Raw genomic sequence first — 26,219 nt, 5'->3', positions numbered from 1 at the left:
GCTTCTATGGTGGACCACTTTATATTTGGTTACATTTAACTGGAGAGTGCTAGATGTCAGTTCCTGTTATTCTAAGATATGAAATGTCTACATGTGGGACAAAATTAAAAAATAAAAAAAAATGACAACAACAAAACCGCTGCCACCACCAAAGACAAGCCAGAAGTCTTCTACAGGATTATCATGAATGAATGACTATACCCCACAATATCATAATAACACTAAGTGGTAAAAGTCACAAACAATTTTCATTTTATTATGGTTGTAATGCTATCAATTTGACTGCCAATTTGATAGGCAGGCAGTAGGTAATTAGACAGACTTTTCACTGATGAAGGTCCTGAATGGAATCTTGGCAACATGCATGTACAATTCTTAGGAAAGCTGTCAGGTGATTTATATCTGTGTTCTAATAAATATAGCAACAACATATGGTTCCACAGTTTATGCTTCAAATTAACAATTTAATGACATCTTACTACTGTGTTTACAATCTTAAAATATGTGTACATATTTTGTTCCTAATGAAGCTGAAATCTTCTTATACCTACATAATACTATTGAAAATCCAATTTTAAAAGTTCCAAAACTGTTCTAACATACCAAAGTAATAGCTATTGTAAACAAAACAGTCTAAAAAGACAGTTCTGACATTTACAATGAAAGAAAAAGCAAGACAATTTCACATAAAAATGCACGCATTTCAGCGTTTCATTTACTAAATATCCTTTTGTTAATTATATGTCACGAAAAAGAGAGCAAATTTTACATAACAGAACTGAAATTTGTTACAGCCACTATTTCTAATGCCAGATTTATTTTTTTTAAACAGCTTTATTCATAGTTGGACTAATTTCAAAAAAGACTTTTTATAGTATAGTGAATGAAATGTTTAAAATGCTCCACAGATTGCAGTAGTTCTATAAGGACTATTTGTAAAAATAAAATTAATGTAGTATTAAACACACTGAACAAGACAGAAAAATGCAACAATGTACTAACTCTCAAAGAATAATAATACTGTGCTTGTACTAATCAAATAATGCTGGGCACTAGTCTTTTTTGTATTTTAAGTAAAGAGTTTTTCAGCTTCTTTAATTTTTCTTTTCCTGTCCATTTTGGAAACTGCAGTCCACCCAGCCTCTCTCATTTTTCTCATAGTTGTAAGTTTCAGTGCAGAGCCTGGAGCTTTCAGGTTTGATGTAGTCGGTTTCTAAGATGAAAAAATAAAGCCATCCATTAGTTTCTAAAACAAATTTGATCTACTGTTCATTTTGATGTGAAGAAAAGGTAACATACCTTTTTTGGCGTCATGGCATATAATTGTGAAGCTTGTGGATAATCTTTGTATAATTTTTTAAACATTTCTTCCTCTGAAACTATGCTCTTAAATTAAAAGAAAAAAAATAATTATATTCAGAAATCTCTTTTCTTTCCCCTTAGGAATACTGCAGTATGAAAAAGAAAGTTAAGATATCACTATGAAACCTCAACAGTTTCAATAAAAACAATGTAAAAATTCATTATAAAACTGAATATATATTTTATATTGCAGTATTCTGTCATAAAGTTACTAATTATGTACATATAAATACATTTCCAGAAAGAACCAATGAAATAAAAAATCACTCATAAATAGATTTGTATACAGAAGCCCACATGCCTTATTTACATTCTTAGATACATCAGTGTGCATAAAGAATTATTAATCATGCTATTTGTTCTCAGATTTTTACCAAGAGATCACTATGTTCAGAGCTATCTGACTGAGCATCCAGCTGCAGAAGCACTTTTTGCTTTTTCCTCTGTTCTGAAAGCAGATTTGTGCTTTCACTTTGCATTTTATGTACTGGGGGAGTCTTTACAATATATGTCTGCGAAAGAAAAAGATGGCATTGAAAATTACATTTTCAATGGTAATTATGGAATTTAGAACTAAACAGACAGAATATTCAGGCAGACAACAGAGAGATACTGTGTAACAATTATCTTTCAATTCAAAGCATGAAACAAAGATCCAAGCAAATCAATTAAAAAAAAAAAAGTTCTGTGGAAGAACTGAGTTTTATGGCATACTATATCTAATCTCTTTAAGCTCATCTACAGAAATTCATCTGTTATTTTGACCTGTAGTCACTATGTACATACTATAACCAACATTTATGAAAATGCAAACAAACAAGCCTGCAGGAAAGTTTTCAGAAAGACACTGATAATGAGTGACATCAAGAATAAGATTGTTTTTGCTTAAATAGTTTTTCTCATTAGAAGTTAAATAGAGAAATAAATAGTCAGAAAAAATAAAACAAGAACAATTCACTATCATGAGTTACAAACCTTTAATAATCGACTACCCAAGGGACTTTTTGCAGGTGCTGGAGGAGATGTTTTTCTACTTTCCATCATGTTGACTTTTACAGGAATATTTTGAGACAATATTTTTTTTACATTAATAGATGTACAGTCCCGATCTAAATGTGGTTTAGGTGTCTCAGTAAAATAAGTTTGTGTTTTCTAAAATTAAAAAAGGTTTAAATTAAAAGCATTTTAATGTCTTTTGGCCAGCATGTATTATTTATCGTGGAACTTAATCTAGATTGCTTATGTACATATTACAAATTTTTTAAATTATTTAATGATAACATTAAAACTACCTTGTGCTTCTTTTCATTTTCAGGAACCATATTTGGGGGCGTTTCTTTTGCAAAATTCTCAAAAAGAGTTGTGGGATAGGTAGTAAATGTTTTATTTTCTAGTTATTATTTCACTCAAGTAAATTGAAACATTTTTGTTTATTGAAGTTAGTGTTCCTTCACTGACTTTTAATTCTATTTCGCATTTCTTTTGCTAGCTGAAGAATACTATATAGCAGTCACAAAATCACAGAGTCACAGAATAGTTAAGGTTGGAATGGACCCAGAGATCCTCTGGTTTAACATCCTTGCACACAGCAGAGTGTACTACAGTAGGATGCTCACAACAGCGTCCAGCTGGGTTTTGAACATCTCCATGACTCCACAGCCTCTCTGGGCAACCTCCTCCTATATTCTATTACCGTTAAAGTTCTTTTTTCTTGTGTTTGAATGGATTTTTTTGTACTTCATTTTGTTTCTATTATTTCTTGTCATTTCACTAGATACCACTGAGAAACATCTGGCTCTGTGTTCTTTGCCTCCTCCCTCACCCCCACCCCCAGGTACTTACACACACTGATAATAGGCCCCTGAAATTTGTCTTCTTGAGGTTAAACAATCCCAGCTCTCTCAGTCCTTTTTTCTATGTCAGATGCTGCGATCTGTTAATCATTTTCATGATTAACACAGCCTGAAATGCTGTTGACTTTCTTTACCACAAGGGCACATCCTGTCTCATGTTCAACCTGTCCACCAGAACCCCAGGGCTTTTCCTGCAAAGCTGCTTTCCAGTTGGTCAGCCCCCAGTCTGTACTGGTTCTAAGAGTTATTGTATACTTCATGCAAGATTTCAGATTTCCCTTTGTTAAAAACTTTATCAGATTCCTGTTCAGCCATTTATCCAGATCCCTCTGAAATCATCTGCTCTATCAGACCTTCCAATTTTGCATCATCTGCAAACTAATTGGGGATGAATTCTGTCCCATCATCTATGTCATTAATTAAGATATTAAACAGTATTGGACCCAGTATCAAACCCTGTGGTACATCATTAGTGACTGGCCTCCAGCTGGACTTCGTACCATACTGATTGTAATCCCTTGAGCCCAGCAGTTAAGCCAGTTTTCAGTCTACCTTACTGTCCACTTATCCAGCCTAAACTTTATCAGTTTGCCTCTGGAGATGTTGTAGGAGACAGCGTCAAAGCCTTACTAAGCTTGAGATAAAGAACTCCCAGTGTTCTCATCTTCCAAGCCAGTCATCTCACCACAGAAGGCAACCAGGTTGGTTAAGCAAGATTCCTCCTTCACATAAATCAATGCTGACTACTCCCAATCACCTTGTCCTTCATATGTTTGGAAATAGTTTCCAGGATTATTTGTTCAATCACCTTCCCAGGGGTTGAGGTAGCGTTGACCAGCCTATAGTTCACCAGATCCTCTGTCTTGCCCTTCTTGAAGATAAGAATGAAATTTGTTTTTTTGATCTCCTCAGGACCCACCCCTAGTCACCATGACATTTGAAAGATAATTGAGAGTGGCCATTACAAAATGATACTGGCCAGCTCCCTCAGCACCTATGGATGTATCCCACCAGGTCCCATGGACTTCCATTTGGCTAGTTTGTTTAAAGATTCCCTAACTTGATCCGCCTCCACCAAGGGTAAGTCTACCTTGTTCCTGATTTTCCAGGTCCCACTGAGTACCACAGCCTTTTTTCCATGTTGTTTGTTACCAAAATTCCTGCCACATTCAGCAGCAGGTCCTGTAGAAGCCTTTCTTTCTGCCCTTCATGTCTATTGTCAGTTTTAAATCAAGATTGGCTTTGGCTTCTTAGCATTTTCCCTGCAAGCATTAACAGCTCTTCTTGTGGTTTTAATCTCTCCTTGCTCCCACTTACCTACTCAGGAGTAATGTAAAACATTCACAAACACCAGAAATTATACGTAATGACTTCAGGGAGCATCAAGCTCTCATTTCAAGACAGCAAGACTTAGAATCAGAAACCCATTTCATAGTTATCATTGTTACAGTGCATATGACCAGGCCAAGGACGTCACCCAGGCTGCTACCTTAAATATATAAATATACCTTCTCTTCAATTTCTACTTTAAGCTGCTCCTTAAGGGATGACAGTTCACTTTTCAAACATGACAGTTCGCTTTCCTAAAACCAATTAGAAGAAATCAATGGAAACGGTTAGCTATGCTTAACCTGGAAAAAAGAAAATGGTCCAAATGAGACATTATTTCATATTCATTATAAACAAAAGAAAATTCCATTTGTTCAATAGAGCTAATTTAACCATAAAGTTACTATGCTGAGTAGCATTTACAATTCACATTTAGAGAAAAATCAATCACTAAAATAACATATGATCAAAGAAGTTGATTTTTCATTATATAAAAATAAATTCAAAAGAATAAAAAAAAATATTGGCTTGATGTGTCACACCTATAAAAAAAGTCTAATAAAAACATGCTGTAAAGAATTATTCTGTGAAGGGAAAAGTTAGAAAAATACTACATTTTAAGTTTCATAACTCAAGTTTTCAAGTCTTTCATAAAAGACTTGAGGGGTTGTTGACTCTCGGAACATTTCTCAAAGCTAAGGTCCCCAGAAAGGAAAAAAAAAAAAAAATAGTGATACAACCCTAGAGTTGAAGTTTTGTTTCTTTTAAAAAGAGCTGAAGTACTACTGTTCAAAGCAAGAAATAAAAATACTTGTGAGAAGGGAATAAAAAAATCAAAATGTTTAATACTAAAATTTTGAAACCAGACAGTGATGTTAGAACATAATGCACTAATAGAAAAAGTAGACAGAAAAGCACAGCTACTTTAAATAATCTCTAGAAAATAAGTAGTTTAATGTACATATTAAAATCTGTAAGAAAATATAGTACACAGAAATTGGTGAGTTGTTCCTTACTGTTCACTCGCACTAAATCAGACTCTTAAAAAACAAGGAACAATAAATAGGGAAAAAAATCTAATATTACATTTATATTACCCTTTTAGGACAGCAACCCCTCCATTTAATTATTCAGTGCTCAAGAGTATGCCTTACCAAAGTTCTTTTCAATGACAACTGCTCTTGCTCTTTTATCTTACATAGTTTTAACTCTGTATCCTTTTCTTCAACCATTTTATCATATTCATGCTGTGTTAAAAATAATTAAAAAAAAGTTATTTGACTAAATGTTACAGTTATAGATCTATCTAGTCTCAAAACAATACTAGGAACAAACATGGACACTTCTGCAGAAACTGTACAACAGAAAATACACAAGCAGTGTTATTTTGTGGGGCAATAGTGTTTTATTTCTAGGCAGTGTTATGCATGTTATCTGCACAGTAGAAAATGACAAAAATAAGTTATACTGCTGAAGTTCACTAAATAATCTCCTCATAAAAAGAGGCCCAAACTGATATTGAAAAGCATTACATTAGGACAGTATCAAATGAAGTTAGAATATTAAATAAATAAATAAATCCTGCAAAGCATAAAAACATACACGCTCCTCTTTTTTCAGTCTCTGAATATGATACTATGAAAAAGAATGCAGCCTACAAGACATTGTCAAAAGGCCAGTGCCACCAGCACATCTTACCTTAAAGATTACTGGAAATTCTAAGGTGCTACTAATTCACATCATGTTAAGATATCCAGAAATTTATACAAATGGAATTTATCTGCCAGTAAACATGCTTTCAAAATATGAAGGTGAATTTACTTTTAGATGATGAAAAGTCAAGCGTGTTAAACCTCATTATCCTAGACTCACTTTCTAATTTGTAAATTCTGGTTTTGAAAGTTTTTTTTTTATCATAGTATTACACATTAGAAATCTTACTTTGTGCTTTTCCATAAGTGCCATCATTTCAGTTATCTTGTGTTGACATCGGATGTCCATTTCTCTCTGTGTTACTGTTGCTTCATCAGCAAGTAACTTCATCTTTTCTACCTGTTAGTATCAACTTTCTTTTAATTCATGAACAACTAAGAATAACATATTATAAAAATCTTAGTTACATTTCTTCCCACCTCTGTGTGTACAATCTATATAGTTTCATTTAGTGTAGTCTTCATTTGCTTTCAAGATGCTTTTCAAATCCTACATCTTTATATACTTTGTTAAAATGGGCAACTAATATCTAGATTAAAAGTACCTCAATTCTTCCATGGCAAATAAGTGTCGTTTTGAACCACAAGGCCATTTCAAGCACTCTGCCTTACCATTTTTTGATATTATCATCAAGTGTGGGCAGGAAAACACTAATACAAGAAAAATTGTATACATTTTTTTCTTATTCTGTACTTATACTAAGAATAGAATTTCTAGGGACAATATCCTGACAAAAAGATTTTTTAGCTAGGTTCTTATTTTAAAGACATATACAAATGCTTCAACCTAAAGAATCTAGTATTCTAAAGCTTTGCTCACAGGCATACACAAGAAGCTCCATCTATGTTTATAAGACTGCTATGTAAGTGCAAGGAATCTCACTGGTAAAGCTTCATAAAATATATCAAGAATTGATAAATTATCTTACATCAAAAACTAACTAAAAGTTGCATAAAAATTAACAACTCTCACCTCTTCAAGTAATTTATTTTCAGTTACTCTTTTTGCTTCAATTTCTCTTTTATACATGTCAACTGTTTCCTTATGTTGATTTTTCATATTTTCCATCTCGAGCTGTAGTTTATTCACCTTTTGTGAATGGAGAATTATTGCTGTTACTTGTTCAAAAATAAATATGCCAATGACTTTATTTTTCATCTTATTTTCAAGTTGAGCCACTCTGTACTTTTCAGGTACGTGACTGTACTGTTTCCTATTTAATGTTCATTTTTTTTTATCATAGAGTTGAACTTTGGTCTGAAGGTAGTTAGAAACTACAGCAACATCAGAAGAGGGAAGGCAGCCCATAATAACAGTTCTGTGCATCACTGTCAATAAAGCAGTCCTAAAACTAGAGCTAGTGAATCACAAAAAAATATTAAGATATAAAGGAATAGCCTGTTAACAATCTGCCAGTATTCTGCCTTTTGTACAAAGAGCCCTTTAGTATTGCTGGCATGGTATGCAAGGTAAGAAAAATGAAGCATAATTAATAGTCTTCTAAAATCTGGGAGTAGGGCTGTATTATGTTTATGATTAAATCTTTCAAATTGTGAAATGAATAAACAGATTATTAATAAATAATTTATTTTCAGAATTTTATTTAATTCTAAAAAAAGGAGAAACTCCTTTTAGCTGCTGATATTAATGATAATTTAATAAGAAAAAAATAGGAAAAGCCTGTTCCTAAGCAGCCACCCTAAATGTTGTATATTCTTAAAAAATATTGAGATGGAAATTTTATTTCCTGCCTTGCAAATCCATTTTAGATTTTAACATTTTTATGATATGTTTTCCTACCAAGTATTTATTTTGATTAGTTTGCCCTTTAAGTTTCTCATGTGAATACCCTCAAAACAGTCTCCATCTTTCCTGAAGTACCCTAAAGTGGGCACTATATTCTAATATTCAAATAAAGGACTTACCATAGCAGAGCACAATAAAGGAGCTGCCTAAAGTAAATAATGCATGCATTTCTTTTAATGTTTTTCTCTTTCAATGGAGTGACATCACTGAATAATGTTCGGTATACTATCAACCAAAAAACAAAGGGACTTAACTCCTTGATAACTCTTTGATACATGAAGTCTCTCTCTACAAGTCTGATATCCCCATATCTAATTATTAGAAAATGAAGCATCTTCCAAAATTCATGTACTTTTCTCTCTAAAATCTGTATCCCAGATCCATCACGCAATGAAGAATGTGTTGAACAAGTTTTATAATGAATTACATAGGGACTTAGAAATTCAGTCTTTGTGCTTTACCCTTATCTTACATGTGACATGAATTAAACCTACCTTCCCTTCATAAATACTTGTTTTCTTGCTTTCTGCAGTCATTTTCTTTTTCAGCACCTTGTTCTGTTAAAATTAAGTAAAACAATCACTATAACAAGTTAATAGTATTATGCAACAATTTAGCCTCATATAGTAGGTCAGAATCCTCAGAATTCTAGCTTTCAGCAAGCAAATAAATAACTGTCTTCTCATTGTAGTACAGTTCAGGTTCTAGAACGGTTTTCCAAACGGAAGTGTTCAACTGTTTTAATAATATTGCTCCTTACTCTTCATGACTTTATGAAAGACTCCTAATGGGCAACAACAGAAAATAAGGAAAGAGGGTGCAGAATAGGAAGAAAAACTAAGATGCATCATTCCTCTTGCTTTTGTTCTACAGAGCTTGTATATAAATAAATTTACTCCTGTGCTGCACTATAATGAAAGAACAGATATAATAATCAATTGATTCTAAGCAGATGATTCAGGGATTTTATTCTGGGCAAATGCTGTGAACTGAAAACGTACAGATGTCATGAAAAAAAAAAGTAAGTTTTTACAATACAGTTACTGACAATTTGTCCTTATGTACAAGTCTTTTCTATTATCGGTAACTGAAATAGATTATTATGCCAAATGTGATACCATGGATTGATGATACCATGTTCTAAATGAAAATAATAACAGTTTACCAGTTTACTAAAGACTCTTTAAAGAGTTTACTATAATTGCATTTTACAAAAGTAAGAATAATTTCATAAATCAAGTAATTCTAAAGGTAATTCCTTAGTTTGCTCAGAGTTAAGGTAAGAAAGGAAACATTCTAACTTACATAGCTATATCTAAAGAAATCATACCAGACTAAAATTTTTGAATAGTAACAGTAACCTCAAAATACCATGTTTTGTGTATTTGAGTATTCTAAAAGATGTATTTACCTCCTGTTGCAGCTCTTCAATATACTTTGTTTTATTTTCCACCTGTTTCTTCAAATTATTCAACTAAAAGAGATACTTCAAACATTAATTTATAAACTCTTAAAAATGACTCAGTGTGTTAGACATTACTGTCAAAGTTCTTAAATATGCATTTGCACAGGTCCAGTTAATTCCAGTGGGACTGAAACACATGCCAACACATTACAACGACTGCAGTTTTGACCATGCAATACAAGAATTCTGCTAGCCTAGTAACAAACATCAAGTTTAACAGCAGCTACCCAGATCTTCAGTGGTTATTGAGCTTATGGAGAAAAAAAAAAAAAAAAGTAGCTCAATGATTTAAAAAATTAGCTTGTATGAAACTACCTACAGTCCATGAAAATTTTAAATTTCTTACCTTATTGTCTAGAATCTTCAACTGCCTTTCCTTTCTTGAAATTTCATTTTCAATACTCTTAGTCTGGAATTATAATTGTAAATCTAGTCAAACCATTATCAGAACTTTTGTACTATCTTAAAGAAGAAAAATGCATAATCATCGAATTACTACTAACTACTACGTTACAATTTCAAAGCAGTTCTGTCAAAAAGAATTAATTTATTCCCATTTTGTATTTGTTTGTTAAAAAATATATAATTAATTAAATTAAGCAACTATCTCGTGCCCTCAATATCTTCTTTGAATTTTATGATAAAATTTTGAAATCCACTGTTATGTTAAAAAAGCATGTGTGCTTTGACAATACAATAAGAAAGTAAAAAATATTTAAACATATTCAAACTGAAACTCATATTGAAAGCTAATCTGGATGTTATTCATCACTAAATGGGTAAATCAAAATAATAAAAAAAAATAAGGTTCTATGTTTGCCTAAAATATAACAAATTTGGACCCTTAAGCTTCCATATAAAGACTAAACATCCCAGTGAATGTCCTTGCCTTTTAAACAGGAAGAGCTCAAAATATGTATATATGGTGACTCAATTCATAGAAACACTGAAAGAAGAAAACCGTTTTAAGAGAAAATATCCCTTTGCATTAAAAAAAAATAAAATAAAATACATTTTACATTTAGATTATGTCCTACAGGTAATGTTACATGTTATTTATTTCAAATGATAAAGCATATTACATGGCATACATTTTCTTCACTTTCATCCAGCTTGCTTTTAATCTCTTCACCTTTCTTTGCCATCTTCTCCTTCAAAGACTCTAATTCATTTCTAAATGCCAAATTACCAAATATTAGTAAATATTTATTTAAGAATATTAACTTATTTTCAATACAGCTTTATTTAGTATTTATCCATTCTTTATTTTCTAAAAAGAACTGGTTTGTTATTTACAACTACTACTGATAAGAATTTCATAAGATGTTCAATGGGATTATTCTTTAAATTTTGCAAAGTGACTGAAGGTAATATCTGATCTGTACATAGTTTTTGTAAGTATGAAAACATGTTCCCATTATATTCTGATCTGTAATAGCATAATGCTTCTATGAAATTTGGAAGGCTGCCTGTCAGGGTACTAAGACTAACTACAAATGTAACATAATCAATTTTATTTTTTTACATTTAATTCCTAACCCGTAACTTAAATTTTCATTTTAATCACAGCTAAGAGGTTAACGCAGAACAGGAGAGGCCTCTAAAATGTAACCTGAAGAAATGGCAAAAAAAAAAAATCATAGCAATTGGTAGTACTAACCTGTAGAAACTTCTACATGGCCAACACCAATACTATATTGCTTTTGTATAGAAAAAGGCCCATAATTTAACTACAATGCTTAAAAATCATTCATCTAAAATAGCAGAAAGCAACATATGAACACAACATTTAGACTAACTGTGAAAGAAGCAATCCTACTTCTTTTAACAACCTTTTTTACATCAATATTTATTTTTACTTGCCTTAGCTGGCCATTTGTTTCTTCCAGATTATCTACTAACAGCTTTGTATTTTCTTCTTTTTTTCTATCACCCTAAATAAATACACATATAAATAAAATAAGTAAAATTCAAGGTGACATCTTAAGCAATATCTTGAAATGCTACATTCACAAGGATAACTGCACATATACTGTATTTTAAAGACAACAAAGAGTTCAGATACTCTACGAAACTATGTGATATTGAAGTTTACCGTATGATTTATATTTTAAACAGAATGTTATCCTTTAAGAACAGCTGGAAGTTTACAACTTACCTCATGAATTTCTTGTAGTTTCCTGAGTTCTGCAGCTATATTACTTTTCTCTTGGTCCATTTGCTCTTTTTCTAATAAGAGCGTGTTGATATGCACTGTTAGTTGCTCATTCTTTAGTCTAATTTAAAATAAATGGTCAAGAGAAATAAGAATGTGCACTTTGAAATTTCCTTTTAAATTAGATTTATCTGTTATAAAATGTTACTTCACACTGAAAAAAGTCCAGGCCTGTACCCGGAAATGCAATCTTTGCAACAAATTTAATATAGAGTCAGAGTGATGTGAAAAGGCAACAGGAGGAGGAGCAAAAATGAGTCGACTGTTGTATAAATATAATTGCTGTTGGCAAGAATGTAGTTCAACATCTATATTAAAGCAGGGTTAACAATGATTTCAGAAACATTTTCTCTTCATATTAAGACAACTATCTCACAGAAATATGGGGCAATTACATATTATAATATAATATAGTACATATAATATGTAATTGTATTATAATATGTAATATGTATTATAACATGCAATAATATATATAATTGTACATATTGTAATATATTGCAATATATTATTAATATAAATATAGAGAGGATGTCATGCTGAGTATATAAATTCAAAATTTTCATTAGAGAACAATCATAGATCATTTTTTTGTATAGTAAAGTAACTTCTACGTAACACTAAAAACGATTAAACCGATACTATATTTTCAAAAATCATCATACGCCTCTCGTTCAAGATCTGCATTCAGTGTTGTAAGTTGTTCTATATAACTCTGTTCCTTTTCAACTTTAGTAGTCAGCTGTATTTGCAAATCATGCATTTCTTTCTGCAGAAGAAGAAATGTTGTGAGTATACATATGTAAATTACAGATCATGAAAGCTATCAGAAAAGAACTGGTGACACAAAGCTTTAAGATAAAACAAAGCTACAGACAATCCATAAATTAGCTAGACTTTATCTTTACATAACACTGGTGTAATGTGGTAGTGTGAGATCTTGAAATCTGGTATGAATGTTGAACATGTCCCCTATTTTATAGTCTAACTATTCTCTGCAAAAGTACTGACAAAACTACTTTTCCATGGGCATTTAAATAAAGATGGTGTTGCCTCAGACATCATAAGCTTTTGAATTCACCTAAATATTAAAAAAACAAACAAACAAAAAAATCACAATTCTAGTCCTATGTGATAGTATAAGCACACATTTTGAATGCATTCTGAACTACAGAGATACTACTTTCTACAAGCTTTCTGAACTGCTCAGAAATTGGTTGTCATTACAAGACAAGGCAAGCTTTGTAATGTGATGTAGTTTATAATACATTAATGCTTTGAACACTATTTCCTCTGAATAACTACTGATACAGTGTATACACTGGCATGGAGGTGATTTAAACCAGGGAGAAAGACAGTGCATGTGTGTCAATGTACACTTAGTTTTTTAAGCACAGCATATAATGAATTTCTGGAATTTCTTATCACAGAAGGCTATGGATGCTAATAGTATGAAGATGTTCAAAAATTGATGAAACTATTGGACATGGGTAAGTCTATAAACAGGTAACAAAGAGAACTGACAAGGATGTGTCCTCAAACATCCTTAATACACTTACTGTAGGAATGTAAGGGGGATGGACCAGAGATAATAGCCAGGCTACTCTACTGCATAGAACCATTTTCAGAAGCAGAATACTACACTGGATGGACTACTGGCCCAACTACATCAAGTTTCTTGTTATATATATACAAGTGATAAAACTGTAACAACTAGTTATAGAAAAATGTTAGGATCACACTTTATTCTGACCTCTCTAATTTGAAGAATATTTTTCATTTCCTTTCCTCTCTCCTGCAAATTTTCAACAGTAGCCTCAAGATCCTTCTTTTTCCCAAGAAGTTCCTCAACTTTACCCTGTTTAAGAGCATTAATGAAAATGTTTAGAAAATTAAATGAATAAGGAACAAATACACTTGGCATAAAACGAGGTTTGCGTTTGCCATCTTACTTGAATGCATGGAGTTACCCGTTAGACTAGTAAATACAAGATCATAACTAAAGTCATTCTGTATTAGAAGTGTATTTCATATAACTCAGACTTCCATAACAGAAAATGGGTCTGTGCTGAGGTTTAGTAGAGTTCACATAGAACAGAGCTGATTACCTCAAGAAACATCCCTATAAGGAGATAAGAACATCCAGTCTAATGGGAATACATGGAAAATGGTGTTATAAGACCATTCTCCAGATTGAAACTCCTAATTGTTTTCTCTGAAAAGTGACATGTATTACCACACTAGGCAATGCTTTCTAGATACTAAACACTGCAGTATGGAGGAAACCTCATCATAATTAACACCTCTCAAACAGTAAAATAATTGCAACAGACTTGTGAAGTAAGAAACCTAGGAAATTGCTTATTAGATCCCTCATTTTATCACGCATAACCTTTTCACAAATTCTACTGCCTTTTCCAAGTGGTGTCAATTAATTCTTCAGGCTTAAATATCATATGCTGTGTTCACAAGATGTGAGCTAATGTTCATCATGCCCACACACAAAATTATTTTTTCAGAAAGGTTCAAGATGAGGAAGGAGTGAATACTAGGCATAACTAAAAATAGGAAATCCTTTTCATAGAGAGTGGCACTTGATTAGGTCTGAATGAAGGAGGAAATAACCAGAAATCTTGACATGGAAAAATCAAACAAGCAAGACAATGGAAGGAAGTAAGCCCTTCAAAGAAAACATCAAAATAGTTAAAAAGGTAGTTAAGAAAGCAACATTAGGGCAGATTAGACAGTGTTTATATGGCATATAAAATACTTCGAAGGCAAGAGAGATTACATATGAAAAGTTAATGCCATGAAACTAATAAAGTAAAGATTTACCAGTGTTTCTGACAGCTCTTCAAGTTGCATTTCTTTGTCACATTTTAGTTTAGTCATCTCTTCTACAGCACATACAATGTAAAATTAATTGATCAGAAAAAATTACATACATAGAAGACAACATAAAGCATTTATCCTTTCACAGTGCCCAGTTTTCAAAACTTGTTGTATTAAGTTCAGATATTTTAAAGATAAACTATAACCCAAATTATCACTTAATCTGAATATAGAGTTAAAAAAAAAATTAAAAAAGGGATTCAGAAAGATATTAATGAATATACATCTGAAGAAAAGCTAATCTAATCATTCATCTTAAATAAAATTAAGAGCCTCTTATATTTTCTACAACCGTGGCTTCAAGTCTTAGAGTGTGTACTGTAAGAATGTTTACAAAGCAGTAGTCTCAAGGTATTGATGCATCTGCGTTTTTCTGGAAAAAAATCTGAATATGTTGAAAAAGGAAACCACTCATTAGTAACTTTGAAATGTGTTTTCTAGGTGCACATTAACATTATTGATATTTTTTGCAAGTACTGAACACCAAACTCATTTTTGCTTTGTTATCATCACAGGTCACATCTCACCTTATTCCAGAGAAACGTTATCAGCAATTTTTGAACAACTTTATTGTTAGATTCCCTCAGTACATATATCAAACTATATTTCTCATCTATCATATCAGGGCTATAGACATACACTGCACAGTGGGAAAACAATGCCAAAGGTTTGGGTGCTAAGGAATGCATATGTAAAAATCACAGGGTATCAAAACAATATTTATAGTGAACCACTGTAGGTGTTGTTCTACATCCAACATAGGGACAGCAGTCTGCAGGAAAGCTTAATGCAGGTGGTTTGACTCTACTACAAGCTACAGAAGTAATTCTTGGAATCTATTATTCAGCAGTCTAATGCTACCTCTGAAACTAGTCTGGCCTGCTATTAGTCTTAACTGGGATAATGCAGAGAAATCAAAATGAGTTCTAGGAGCATCCATGCATGTATGGTCTTGCTATTGAGTCTGTTCAGCATTGCTGTTTGACTATTGCCAGATACAATGACTACCAAAGAAGTGGGAGTAGGATGAGTAAAAATAAACTTAAGCAGTCCTGGCAGGTATAGACTATGGTAAATTTATTTTTTCAAGCAACAGCTACAACACAGGGATAGTCTCTTTTCAAGGAACAGAAGAAAACATTCTTATTACTACGTAGCTCATCTTCCTTCTTTCTATAAATCTTACCCAGCTCAGCAGACTTATTTGTGAGCTCCAAGGTAAGCAGTTTTGACTCTTCTTCATATTTCTTCAATCTAAGAAAATTTTAATTATTTTGTTGTTGTTGTTCAGTATACAGCACTGCTTTTGAAAGTCTAAGGACAGTAAGACAAAGTCTTACCACAAGCATTTTAAGTATATTGCTTTTCCACAGGTAGATGATATATCAAAGATATGTGAAATATGATACGTATGATATATCAAATGTATCAAATTCTAGTTTTACAGCTTCTGAACAGCAGACAAAAGTAAACAAATATATGCATACATATGTCTGTACTTCTTTATGAAAATCAAGAGGGCAAAGATTTGCTTTCTCATAGACCATTATCAATCAGCATAATTAAAAAAAATACATTACATTCTTTGCATTTAAACTGGTGTGTCAAAATATGAATTTCAGTTTCGTCTCCCTTTGTTCTTGGGTTTATCATACCCTGCAACTACTTAGAAGATACCTTGATGGCAGGTACTCCAAATCACTGTTTATTAAAAAACTCTGTTGTGATAATGTTTTAAAATACACATCTACAGTTCTATTCCCATTTTTAGAAAGGTTGATTTTAGTTGCTATTAGGTTCTTTGACATATACATATTTTTTAAAACTACAGAAGGCCTGAAATACAGGAATAATAAAGATTGGTATTAAATAGTACTGTTATCATGTAAGGAAGAATATCTTCCTCACTAAATGTTTCATTATTAAAAAACTTTAAAGTTCCAAATGAGATGACAGCTCTATTAGTTAGGAACTGCATCCACACAAAATCAAACAGTGCAACCATGGGCAGGATTATCTAGTGGAAAGTATTCCTGCCCTATCCCTGCCCATGGGAGGAGGGTTGGAATTAGATGATCTTTAAGGACCCTTCCAGCCCAAATCATTCTATGATTCTATAACCATCTTCAAGGTCTAGATGGACAAAGGACGTAAAAAAAATAAAAACCAAAGTGGTTACAGCTAAACTCATTGATGATGACTGAATGAGTTACTACTGATTCAAAACAAAAAGTTATTACACCAGATCACACAAGATGTTTAGGTTTTATTCCCAGCAGCTCAGCAATCCAGTATTTTACCCACAAAATTATTCTTTGATTGTAAACTGTTTAAATTACCTATTTTGTTCTTTTTGCAGCAAGGTTTTTAAATTGGAAGTAGAAGTCTTGAACTCTTCTATCATGGATGTATGCAAAGCCTTAGTTTCTTTACATTCTTCCATCTGTGCTTCTTTCTCCTGAGTGACCTGAATTAATGTTTTCACTGCAGTCTGCAGTTCAGTTTCTAAGCTCTTTTGAGTAGCCTACAAAACAATTGTCATTTCTAAACATGTTGTAACAAACAGCTACAACTGTTCCATATCTAAAAAGTATCGGCAGTTATTTATGCAATTACTCATATATTTATATCAGAAAACTATAAACAAACTGTACCTCATTTTTTTGCAATGAAACTTTGGCTTCTTCCAGTTCTGCCCTCAAATACTCTTGATTAAGCTGGGATTCTTTTAACGTTTCCCCTTCCAGTCCTAAGCAAAAAGATAAAAACTTACATTTAAGAAAAACAACATTTACTAAACTACGCTTGCATTTGTTTTACGGGTAAATATATCCTACAATTTAATCAGTTAATTACATAATGTACTCATATAATCGTTAAGGAAAAAATCCTCCAAGATGATTATTCAACTTATTAAGTAACTACCTAAAATGCGAAATTGCTTGTATCTATAAAATTTAACAAAATGCAGTCACTCATATGTATATGGAATAAAAATGTTACTAAATGCATCCCTGTCTATGGTGGGGGGGTTGAAGTTGGATGATCTTCAATGTCCTTTCCAACCCGAGCCACTTTATAATTCTATGATAAAGCATGCCTTTCCACTCCCCACGGAAGGAGAGGCTGAAAATCGTCTCAGTTCTAAAGAACAAAGCTACTTGCGTCACATACTATAAATACTCTGTAATATAAATGGCTTCTAAAATACTGAAAACCTAGTTCTAAAGCTCTAAGTTTCCTCAGCTGCACCTGACTCTAAGTCTGCAAAACTGAATATATTTTCTCCTTGTAATCTTCAAAAGCTTTCATTGCTTGACTCACCCTTAAAATAGAAGAACTCTTTGAAAATATTTTTACTTTTGCCTATTTGCAAATATGAAATTCCATTTGAAAGCTGTAACATTCTGGTGGGGTTATTTGGCTAAGATGTGGAAACATGTCTTGTTGAACAGAGAATACTACAATTTGTGGACTACTGAGCAAAGATTAGATGTGGAAAATTTTACTAACTTGATTGAAAATAGATCAACTCAGTAACCATGAAAAACACTACTGTCTTGCCATGTTTACTATTGAGGACCAACTGAAATGGAACAATCTTCAGAATATGGACAGGGTTTTACCTTGTCCTGGTATATCTTTCTATACTTCTGTTATAGAAAAGAAATGACAGGGTATATGACACCTTTTCAGTAGCATAACAATTTTCACACAAGAGTTTATGGAAAAGTAAGAGAAGAAAAGTTCCTTGCAGTGGAACTCTCCTGTCAATGCAAAAACAAGGTGTAGCCTAAACCTAAAAAGAAAAACTTTATTATGAAATAAGGGCCTGTATTTTACATAAGGAGAGTTTCTACAAGTCCAGTTCCCACATCAGCAGCATCTTTCTCATTTCCAAACTGGCCTGAATATGACCTGCAAGGTCCCAAGGTTCTACTGCTGACTAATAACAGGATGAAATTATCATCATTATGTTTCCCATACTTCTATAGACAAATGTATTTCCATACAATCATAGAATCATTAAAGTTGGAAAAGACATCAAAGTTCATTTGATCCAACCATCCCCCTACCACCAGTATCACCCACTAAACCATGTCCCTAAGCAACACCATTTTAATATAATAGAAAGGACTCTTACTTTTTGCTTCCTCTAAGTCTGCAATCTTATTTTTTGATTCCTGCAGCTGAGTCTTAAGGTCTTTTATTGCATCATCTTTTTCACCATTCTGTATGGTAAGAACTGAAATCTAACAAAATTAAAATAGTATCACAATGAAATCTAAAAAAGAAGACAGATTTTCAACTTCATTTTGTACATCATGTATGTTTAGTATACATACTGCTGTCATTCAAGTTAAATAAGGTGGTCAGGTCTTAGTCAAACATTGATCAAGTCATACTGCTCTGGATGAAAAAGCTTTTCAGTTCAAAATCAGAACATGAATACCAACAGACTAAAGACACAAGAACATCACTAAAGTTAACAGAATCTGATGGAAATGCAGACTCAGGTGTTATCTTTTTCATTTTTCATTCATTATTGATGCCCCAAAATACTCCTTACCTCTCTACAAAGTCATGTAGACACCCTGCTTTTCAGTCTTCTGCTTACAGACTAAAAACTTCTGTCACAATTATTTTTTTCAATTTAGTATTCCATCACGGATACCTCAACATCGCTACAAAAAACCTACTCAAGTCTCAGATTCCTAACCTCTTCTACCAGCCCATGGTCTGATACGCATTTAAGTGTTCTTTCCACTTTCCTTCTTACCATGTATGAACTACATCTTTCTTACCTATATGGAGTGATGACTGTTCTGTTAATTTTATGCTTCTGCATGAGTCACCTTTATACAGACAAACTTACGTACAGAAAACAGAATAAGTATTTAGTGTTCACGTGGTGCTTTTATATCCTGTCACAGACATGTCCCTTATTATGATAGAGCAGACTAATTTAAATTTTATTCCAAATAACACAGAATGAACAATCCGCCAAAAGGTAATTTGCAATAACAATTTCCATCCTTCAAAAATACAAATATTTCACAAACAACCAAGCACTTTTAAAACAATTGTTTAATTTGATATATCAGCAATTCATTAAAGGAGACTTTAAATATTAAAGAAACAAGATTTGTTTCAAAAATAAAATTCTACATATTAGATTTCAATAATAAGCAAACCTGCTTCTCCTTCATACTGACTTCCAGTTTGTATTCTTTTTCAAACTTGTCCACTTTTTCTGCTTCTTCTTTTACTTTTGAGAAACAATAGTATTAATAGTTAATAAACTAAAACATTCTCCAAGTCAAATGCAATTTTTATTTTAAGATTGCTTTATAATTGTACAGTTATACATTTTTTTTCCTTAAAAGGAATTGTTCAGGTAATTTTTGAAGTAAATTTCTTATCACACAAAATACCTGTTCTGCCAACTTTCCATAGAATTAGTTCATTACTGCATATATGAATTGATAGACTGCTATATGAAACTAGCAGAAATGCACATGTAAGAATAAGACAAGCAATTAGTGGTATAAATAAAGCAATATTTAATTAAAATTTATGTAGCTATATATTAGAATACTATCATTTAAATAAAACAGCTACGTAAAATATGTAGTCATCTATAGACCGTACTTCACGGACAAAACTAAAAGTTTAGTGACTACTAGAAAAAAAAAGATTTCAAATCTGATTTATTAGAACAAACAAACAAAACAATAAAGAGTCCAGGCAGTATGAGTAAAGGCAGGGTCCAGACCTTTGCTAAAATAGTTATGGTGCTGATGGAACAATTCATCAGAGGTAAAATTTAAACCAGAAGTAAAAAACTGTGTCTGTGAGGAAACCTAAGATGTTGCAATGAAGGTAGCTTTTCTAGGAAATTTGAAAAAGACCTATCCCAAACTAAGAGAAACTGAGGTAGCGTTAAGCCTGCTGCAAAGAAGCAGACCATAGCGCAAGGAAGTATGTAACTTATTTTATAGGAATAAGACTTGGGTAAGAAATAATTGACAATAAATTGCCTTATCAAACTGACTGAATTTAGCTGACTGTCTTCAACAATTGTTCCCTTAAAGTAAAAGGCATTTACTACTCTACTACTATGAAATGAGAGATTCCAGGACATAGTCTTAGAACAAATATCAGTGTTATCAGTTCACCATTCTCGCTCATCCTATCTTTCTGGCATGAAACTGCAAGCAATAAAATCTGAGAAGTACAAAATGGTTAAGCCTGCAACATAAACGCAGTAAGCATAGTTCTCACATTTGAAACACATTTCCAATCTGGTATTCTCTGCTTGCACACGAAGCTCTTCAAATGCCACTATCAATCTCTAAAAACAAAATTTGAAATGTACATTCATATAAAGCTATGTGCTTCCAGTACTGAAAAACAATATTTGTGGTTTGTAAACAAGCAATATTATAAGCTCATTCATATCTGTAGATAAAATCATTAAAATCTAAAGTCGGAGTTAACAGAATGCTACTGGAGATATAAATAATTTCAAGAATGAGATATTTTTACTGGTCCATGATTGTAGATCCCTACCATAATGGAGAAGGCATCGTATATTCCTGAGTTGCTACAACAATTGATAATTAATATTTAACAGTTATAACATGTGCTCCCTGGCTCTGCTTAATATCAAGTTCATCAATCCCAAAAAATGATGCCTCACATTTCTCTATTATAAATATATTAGGGTCTTATATTCCACACTGAAGTAATTATTAATAAAAATATGACTTTGACAAGACCACAGTTGCTTTATAAATTAAAAAGGAAAAAATGCTCATTTAGTCAAGGTATATTCACACCTTATACTTCTCATTTTACACAAAATTACCGGTTTCCATCATTATTTTTGTTTTTTTTTTTTGTATCATATTCAAGACTGAAACTCATTTTCTATGTTTATGTAAGTATATTGCATTTTATATTAAACAAAAGCACCTACTAAAATAATCCTAACATACCTGACCCCATTCCACATCTCCATCTTCGGTCATACTCACAAAACCTAACTGAACACACTCCTATGCAATCTTTAATAAAGCACTTTTTATGCTTTAGTTGATCCTGCTTTTAGCAGGGGAAGTTGGACCAGAACGTACTTCTCCAGAGTATCCTTCCAAACTCAGTCATTCTTTGAAATCACCAGGTAAGTTAAACAGAGTACAAAGACAGCAATTATGGCAGTCAGAAAACACTATACAGATCTGTGCTCCCAAGCAGTGTTGCATTTTAGACAGTGAATATATTATATACAGTACAAAATTAACTGTTGAAAAGCAACTGAAAATCAGACTTCCTACATCCCACATGAACCTTCTAATCACTTTATCAGAGAACGTTCTTTGTATGAATAGTATCTCAACGTATATATGCAACTCAGATATCTCAAGATGTGCGTGTAACTTGGATCACATGTGAGGTTTTTAGCATACTAAGTCACTTACTTCAATGTTGTTATTAAGTTCCGCATGTAGTTGTCTTGTATCTTCTCTTTCGTGTTCATCTATCAAAGCAAGAATGTACCATAAGGTTTTCCTTTTGCAAAATAATGCCAGCTGTCCAAGCCATTATGCTTAAGCAGCATAATGAATTTTAAAAGAAATTACAGGCTCTTATTAAAAAAAATCATTGTGAAGTATAGTGCACCAAAAGTTATACAACTTGAAGAAAATGCATGTTCCATCAAAATACCAAGCAAGCTCGTCTTTTCAAATTTCCTTCCCAATCTCATTTTTTTCCACAAAGAACATAATTCTCAACCAATTTATATAGCTATATTAATTTTGACAGTATTAATGTAGTTGAATATTACTGTATCAAAAATGTTAGCATCTGAAAAACTGTAAGATAAAGTTTAACAATGAATTTCCTTTCATCAGCAGAGATGTCCATGACCACAGAACTGTCATTAGAGAACTGTCACAATACTCCGTATCTCCATCTTTTAACAATTCCAGTTTCCAAACTGGTATTATTTTTTTTCCTTAAGAAAACAATTATGGAAGATAACAATAAGAAACACAGCTACCAAGGGAGTACAGTAAATGTATATGTAGGACTTTGTAGAAGCAAGGCTAAAAAGAGTCAGATACTTCTTAAGTACCCAGGATCAAGTCAGCCAAATTTTAAAGACTATTCACAATTTTGAATGTCATATAGATTAAAATCCCAAGTCAATAACGTATTTGAAAACCTCAAGAATGTAAATTTTGTGTCAGCTAGTTACTCATAGTGTCCTGAGTTTTGGAGTTTTTATTTTCCCCCAGGAATCTATAACTGCTCCAAAAAGAATACCAACTCCAGAATTATTTTTAAAGAATGGTAACTAAAGCAGATTCTACTGCTTAAAAACAGTCAAGAAGTGCCACCTGATATATCTTAATATATTCAAGGTATATGGATGTGACTGACAAGTGTGACAAGATCTCAGGAGACGTGTACTCCTCTGGAGCGTTTGCTAGTGGCTAATCAATATTGCTTACAGTACCTAACACTTGTCATACCCGGATCAGACAACTAAGAAGGTCCTAGGCGTGTAACATTTTAGCAAACAATCATTAACTTCAGAAAACCTCAGAATATAGCATTACATATAGCATTACAAAGTATACATGTATTAGACTTCTGGCTTCACTTCTCCACTTTACTCTGATGCATTGAGCCACATATAGTTTATCTCAACTCGAAAACTAATTCAGAACCAAATAAAAGATTTTTCCTTCATGAATTTAGAGAAAGCTAGAAGTAAATTTACTTTCATAAATCAATATAAAGAGCATTTACATTTCGTGGACTTCTCTGTGAAGTGAGTACAGGTTTCCTTGAGTAGGTTACACAGATGCCTTGAAGTGCTGTTTCTAAAAGAAGGCAAAAAATACTATAATATGTTGTCACAAGGACGCATGGTACTTTGTACATTTATTTAGTAACAATGTGAACGCTTTCAGGAGTTTTACAATTCAGTAACTAAATCTAACTTTCCATACCACAACAGTTCTAAGCAAGAAACCCTATTATTTTTGCAAATCTGTATTTAACTGTACTACTTACTCTTTTAAAAGGTCTTTATTTTCACATATCTCATCTTCCAGTTTTAAGCTTAGTTTTTCATTTTCAAACTAGTTTCATGGGAGACAAATACAAAATATATTGTTACTGAAAAATATACTGCAATTATACTTTCAATTCAAAAAACACATGAAAACCTGTTTCTATGCATCCAAAGACAGAAATCTGCTTTATCTGATGTTACATGCCAACACAACTTTTATTAGTTTGCATGAAAAAATAATAAAAAATAATTTACCATGATCTTAAGCACTTAAAGACATGTTATCCATACATACATTTGCACACTATGGATATGCATGTTTTCTCAGAATAACCATTTTCTCAAGGCATAAGTTAAACAATCCAAGATGACTTAGGTTATGCAGGTTGATGCAAGCAAACAACAAAAAAGGACAAATAAATTGTTTAAAACATGTTTTTTCAGTCACAAAGTTCTCTATCGCTACCAGCAAGAGAAAAAATGTGGATGAAGTAAGACTGCAAGATTTCCTGTATGTGCTGTGTATAGAAATATGTGTGGGCATGGTTTACACATACCAGGAGGATGAAAGCTTATTCAATCTTGAGGAGGTTTCTGCATCCCCACAGTATGATGTGCACGTAAATAATACAATAATGGAATTTGCATTGTTAAAATATGGTAAACAACTTTTTAAAACAGAAAATATACTTTTTCCTTTTGAAAAAGTAGAACCATATGTCATTAATAACTAGTCAAATAGCTTCTTTAAAGTCATCAAATGAATTGGTCAAAATGATTTCTTCAACCTCTGTAACAACCTTTAGTATTTAATTGTATGAATAATGCTTTCATACTAAACCAGGAAGAGTTTTCTCTTTAATTTACATATTCAACATATTTTGTACAATACTGGCCTGCAATTCTTGAATGGCTTTACGCTGTGCTTCAATAATCTTTCTATTTTCTTGCAATTTTCTTTCCTTTTGATTTAGTTCTGATTCTACAGTCAGTTTCCATCGCTTGATCTTCTCAGCCTCTTTGTAGAGTTTTGAATACAATTCATTCATTGTTTCTATATTCTATTAAAACATATAAATTTAAATCACAATTTAAATCTCAAGTGCTATTTAATTAATAACATCATAAGTTTTTTTTCCTCACAGATGGTGACACAAACTTCTGTATACGGGAGACAAGGTTCACGTATCTGTGTACTTGTATGTATTAACAGACATTAGGGAACACAAAAGGGACATAAACGCAAGTGAAAAATAACCTAATGCCCTCAAATACAGTGATACTGCTAAATGGATAGATATATATTTAACTGCACTTCACCTAAAATCAATAAAATTTTGCTAGAATTATCCGTAGAGCCAAGATTCCTTCTCTTAGGCTCTTCACTGAACATCCCCTCTCTTGTAACAAGAGACACTGCTGGGTTAAGTAAAACAAGCTACAGAGATCTTGATCTGCGATGTTTATTTTTAGCTAACTCATACACAAAGCAAGAAAAAATACAACCAACATTGTACTCTTAGAATATCTTTAAACCACTATATAACCCATGCTTGATCAGTGGTTTAGGCAGGTAGAACAATGGGCTACAAGGCAGTTCTACAGGTAGGTTTCATGTCACCTAATGCTATCCTTGTTTTGGTGGCATCATGATTATTTTCTTTACAATTCTTACTGTACTTTAATATCTGCTAGGGCTAAAAGAAGCTCAGTCCTCAAGGATATGAAAATCATTAAATGGGCTGCGAGAAATACGTTCCATTTTCTTGCGGAAACCAGCATTTCATATCTAGGAAGCACAGGAAGCTACTGCAAAAAATTAGCTTTACTGAGTTACACTAAAGCAGAACATGGGCAAAGAGGTAATGAGAAGAATCAAATGCTTGAGGAAACCACTCCAGTAAATTCACTGCTTTACAGATAAAATAAAGACAAGGTAATTGTAATAACCTACTTTGATTCTCCAAAGAATATTCTGACTTCAACCCTTGTGCCTTCTATCAGACTATTCAGAAACATGTTCACAATGTTGAGTGCCTAAATCTTACTGTGATTAAAACTTACACACTTCACAGGCACTATTAACATGGAAATCACCTTAATATCTGAAGATTTATCTATAGGTATATTCATTGAATATTAAATACCTCCTCAAACTGACACAGCTTTAAACTGGAGACACAGAAAATGATTACTACCCTCTGACTACTTCCTCTAGTATTGAATAGTGCTTTAGACACTGTTTCAGGAACAAACTAAGAGGCCCTAAGAAAATGGTTATGCAAAGTTTATACTTAAATGCAAATTTTATACTTAGCTGACCTCTTCATGTATCTCAGGGCAAAGTTTTACTTGCTGTGAAATTGCATCTGAAATATTAAGAAATTCTGGTCAATTTCAAAAAAAAAAAGAAGTGCAACTGTAGCAATGTTACAATTATGTTACAGTTACACTATGAATTTATACAACTACTAAGGACAAACGTTCAAGATA

General features: G+C 32.5%; 1 protein-coding gene across 1 annotated transcript in view; it reads right to left on the bottom strand.

The window, feature by feature from the left end:
• Positions 1-444: 444 nt before the first annotated feature.
• Positions 445-26,219, bottom strand: part of SYCP1 (synaptonemal complex protein 1) — a 26,965-nt gene continuing 1,190 nt past the window's right edge. The window contains exons 3-32 of the mRNA XM_068659807.1: positions 26,049-26,095; positions 24,623-24,787; positions 23,726-23,793; positions 23,459-23,532; positions 22,120-22,178; positions 20,921-20,990; positions 19,831-19,904; positions 18,780-18,888; positions 17,290-17,384; positions 16,975-17,159; positions 15,822-15,889; positions 14,579-14,640; positions 13,497-13,601; positions 12,409-12,512; positions 11,687-11,804; positions 11,392-11,462; positions 10,620-10,701; positions 9,875-9,937; positions 9,475-9,537; positions 8,558-8,620; positions 7,230-7,346; positions 6,486-6,596; positions 5,699-5,791; positions 4,724-4,798; positions 3,036-3,038; positions 2,655-2,711; positions 2,338-2,514; positions 1,737-1,874; positions 1,300-1,386; positions 445-1,213 (exon numbers count right to left, since the gene is read on the bottom strand). Coding sequence (XP_068515908.1) covers positions 1,070-1,213; positions 1,300-1,386; positions 1,737-1,874; positions 2,338-2,514; positions 2,655-2,711; positions 3,036-3,038; positions 4,724-4,798; positions 5,699-5,791; positions 6,486-6,596; positions 7,230-7,346; positions 8,558-8,620; positions 9,475-9,537; positions 9,875-9,937; positions 10,620-10,701; positions 11,392-11,462; positions 11,687-11,804; positions 12,409-12,512; positions 13,497-13,601; positions 14,579-14,640; positions 15,822-15,889; positions 16,975-17,159; positions 17,290-17,384; positions 18,780-18,888; positions 19,831-19,904; positions 20,921-20,990; positions 22,120-22,178; positions 23,459-23,532; positions 23,726-23,793; positions 24,623-24,787; positions 26,049-26,095 — 2,747 coding nt within the window. The 3' untranslated portion in view covers positions 445-1,069. The remainder of the gene's footprint in view (positions 1,214-1,299; positions 1,387-1,736; positions 1,875-2,337; positions 2,515-2,654; positions 2,712-3,035; positions 3,039-4,723; positions 4,799-5,698; positions 5,792-6,485; positions 6,597-7,229; positions 7,347-8,557; positions 8,621-9,474; positions 9,538-9,874; positions 9,938-10,619; positions 10,702-11,391; positions 11,463-11,686; positions 11,805-12,408; positions 12,513-13,496; positions 13,602-14,578; positions 14,641-15,821; positions 15,890-16,974; positions 17,160-17,289; positions 17,385-18,779; positions 18,889-19,830; positions 19,905-20,920; positions 20,991-22,119; positions 22,179-23,458; positions 23,533-23,725; positions 23,794-24,622; positions 24,788-26,048; positions 26,096-26,219) is intronic.

Source organism: Anas acuta, chromosome 24, assembly GCF_963932015.1.
Source record: "Anas acuta chromosome 24, bAnaAcu1.1, whole genome shotgun sequence".
In the NCBI taxonomy this organism is placed as follows: Eukaryota; Metazoa; Chordata; class Aves; order Anseriformes; family Anatidae; genus Anas; species Anas acuta.
The sequence above is the reverse complement of the archived record's forward strand: the minus strand, read 5'-3'. Positions and strand labels throughout refer to the sequence as shown.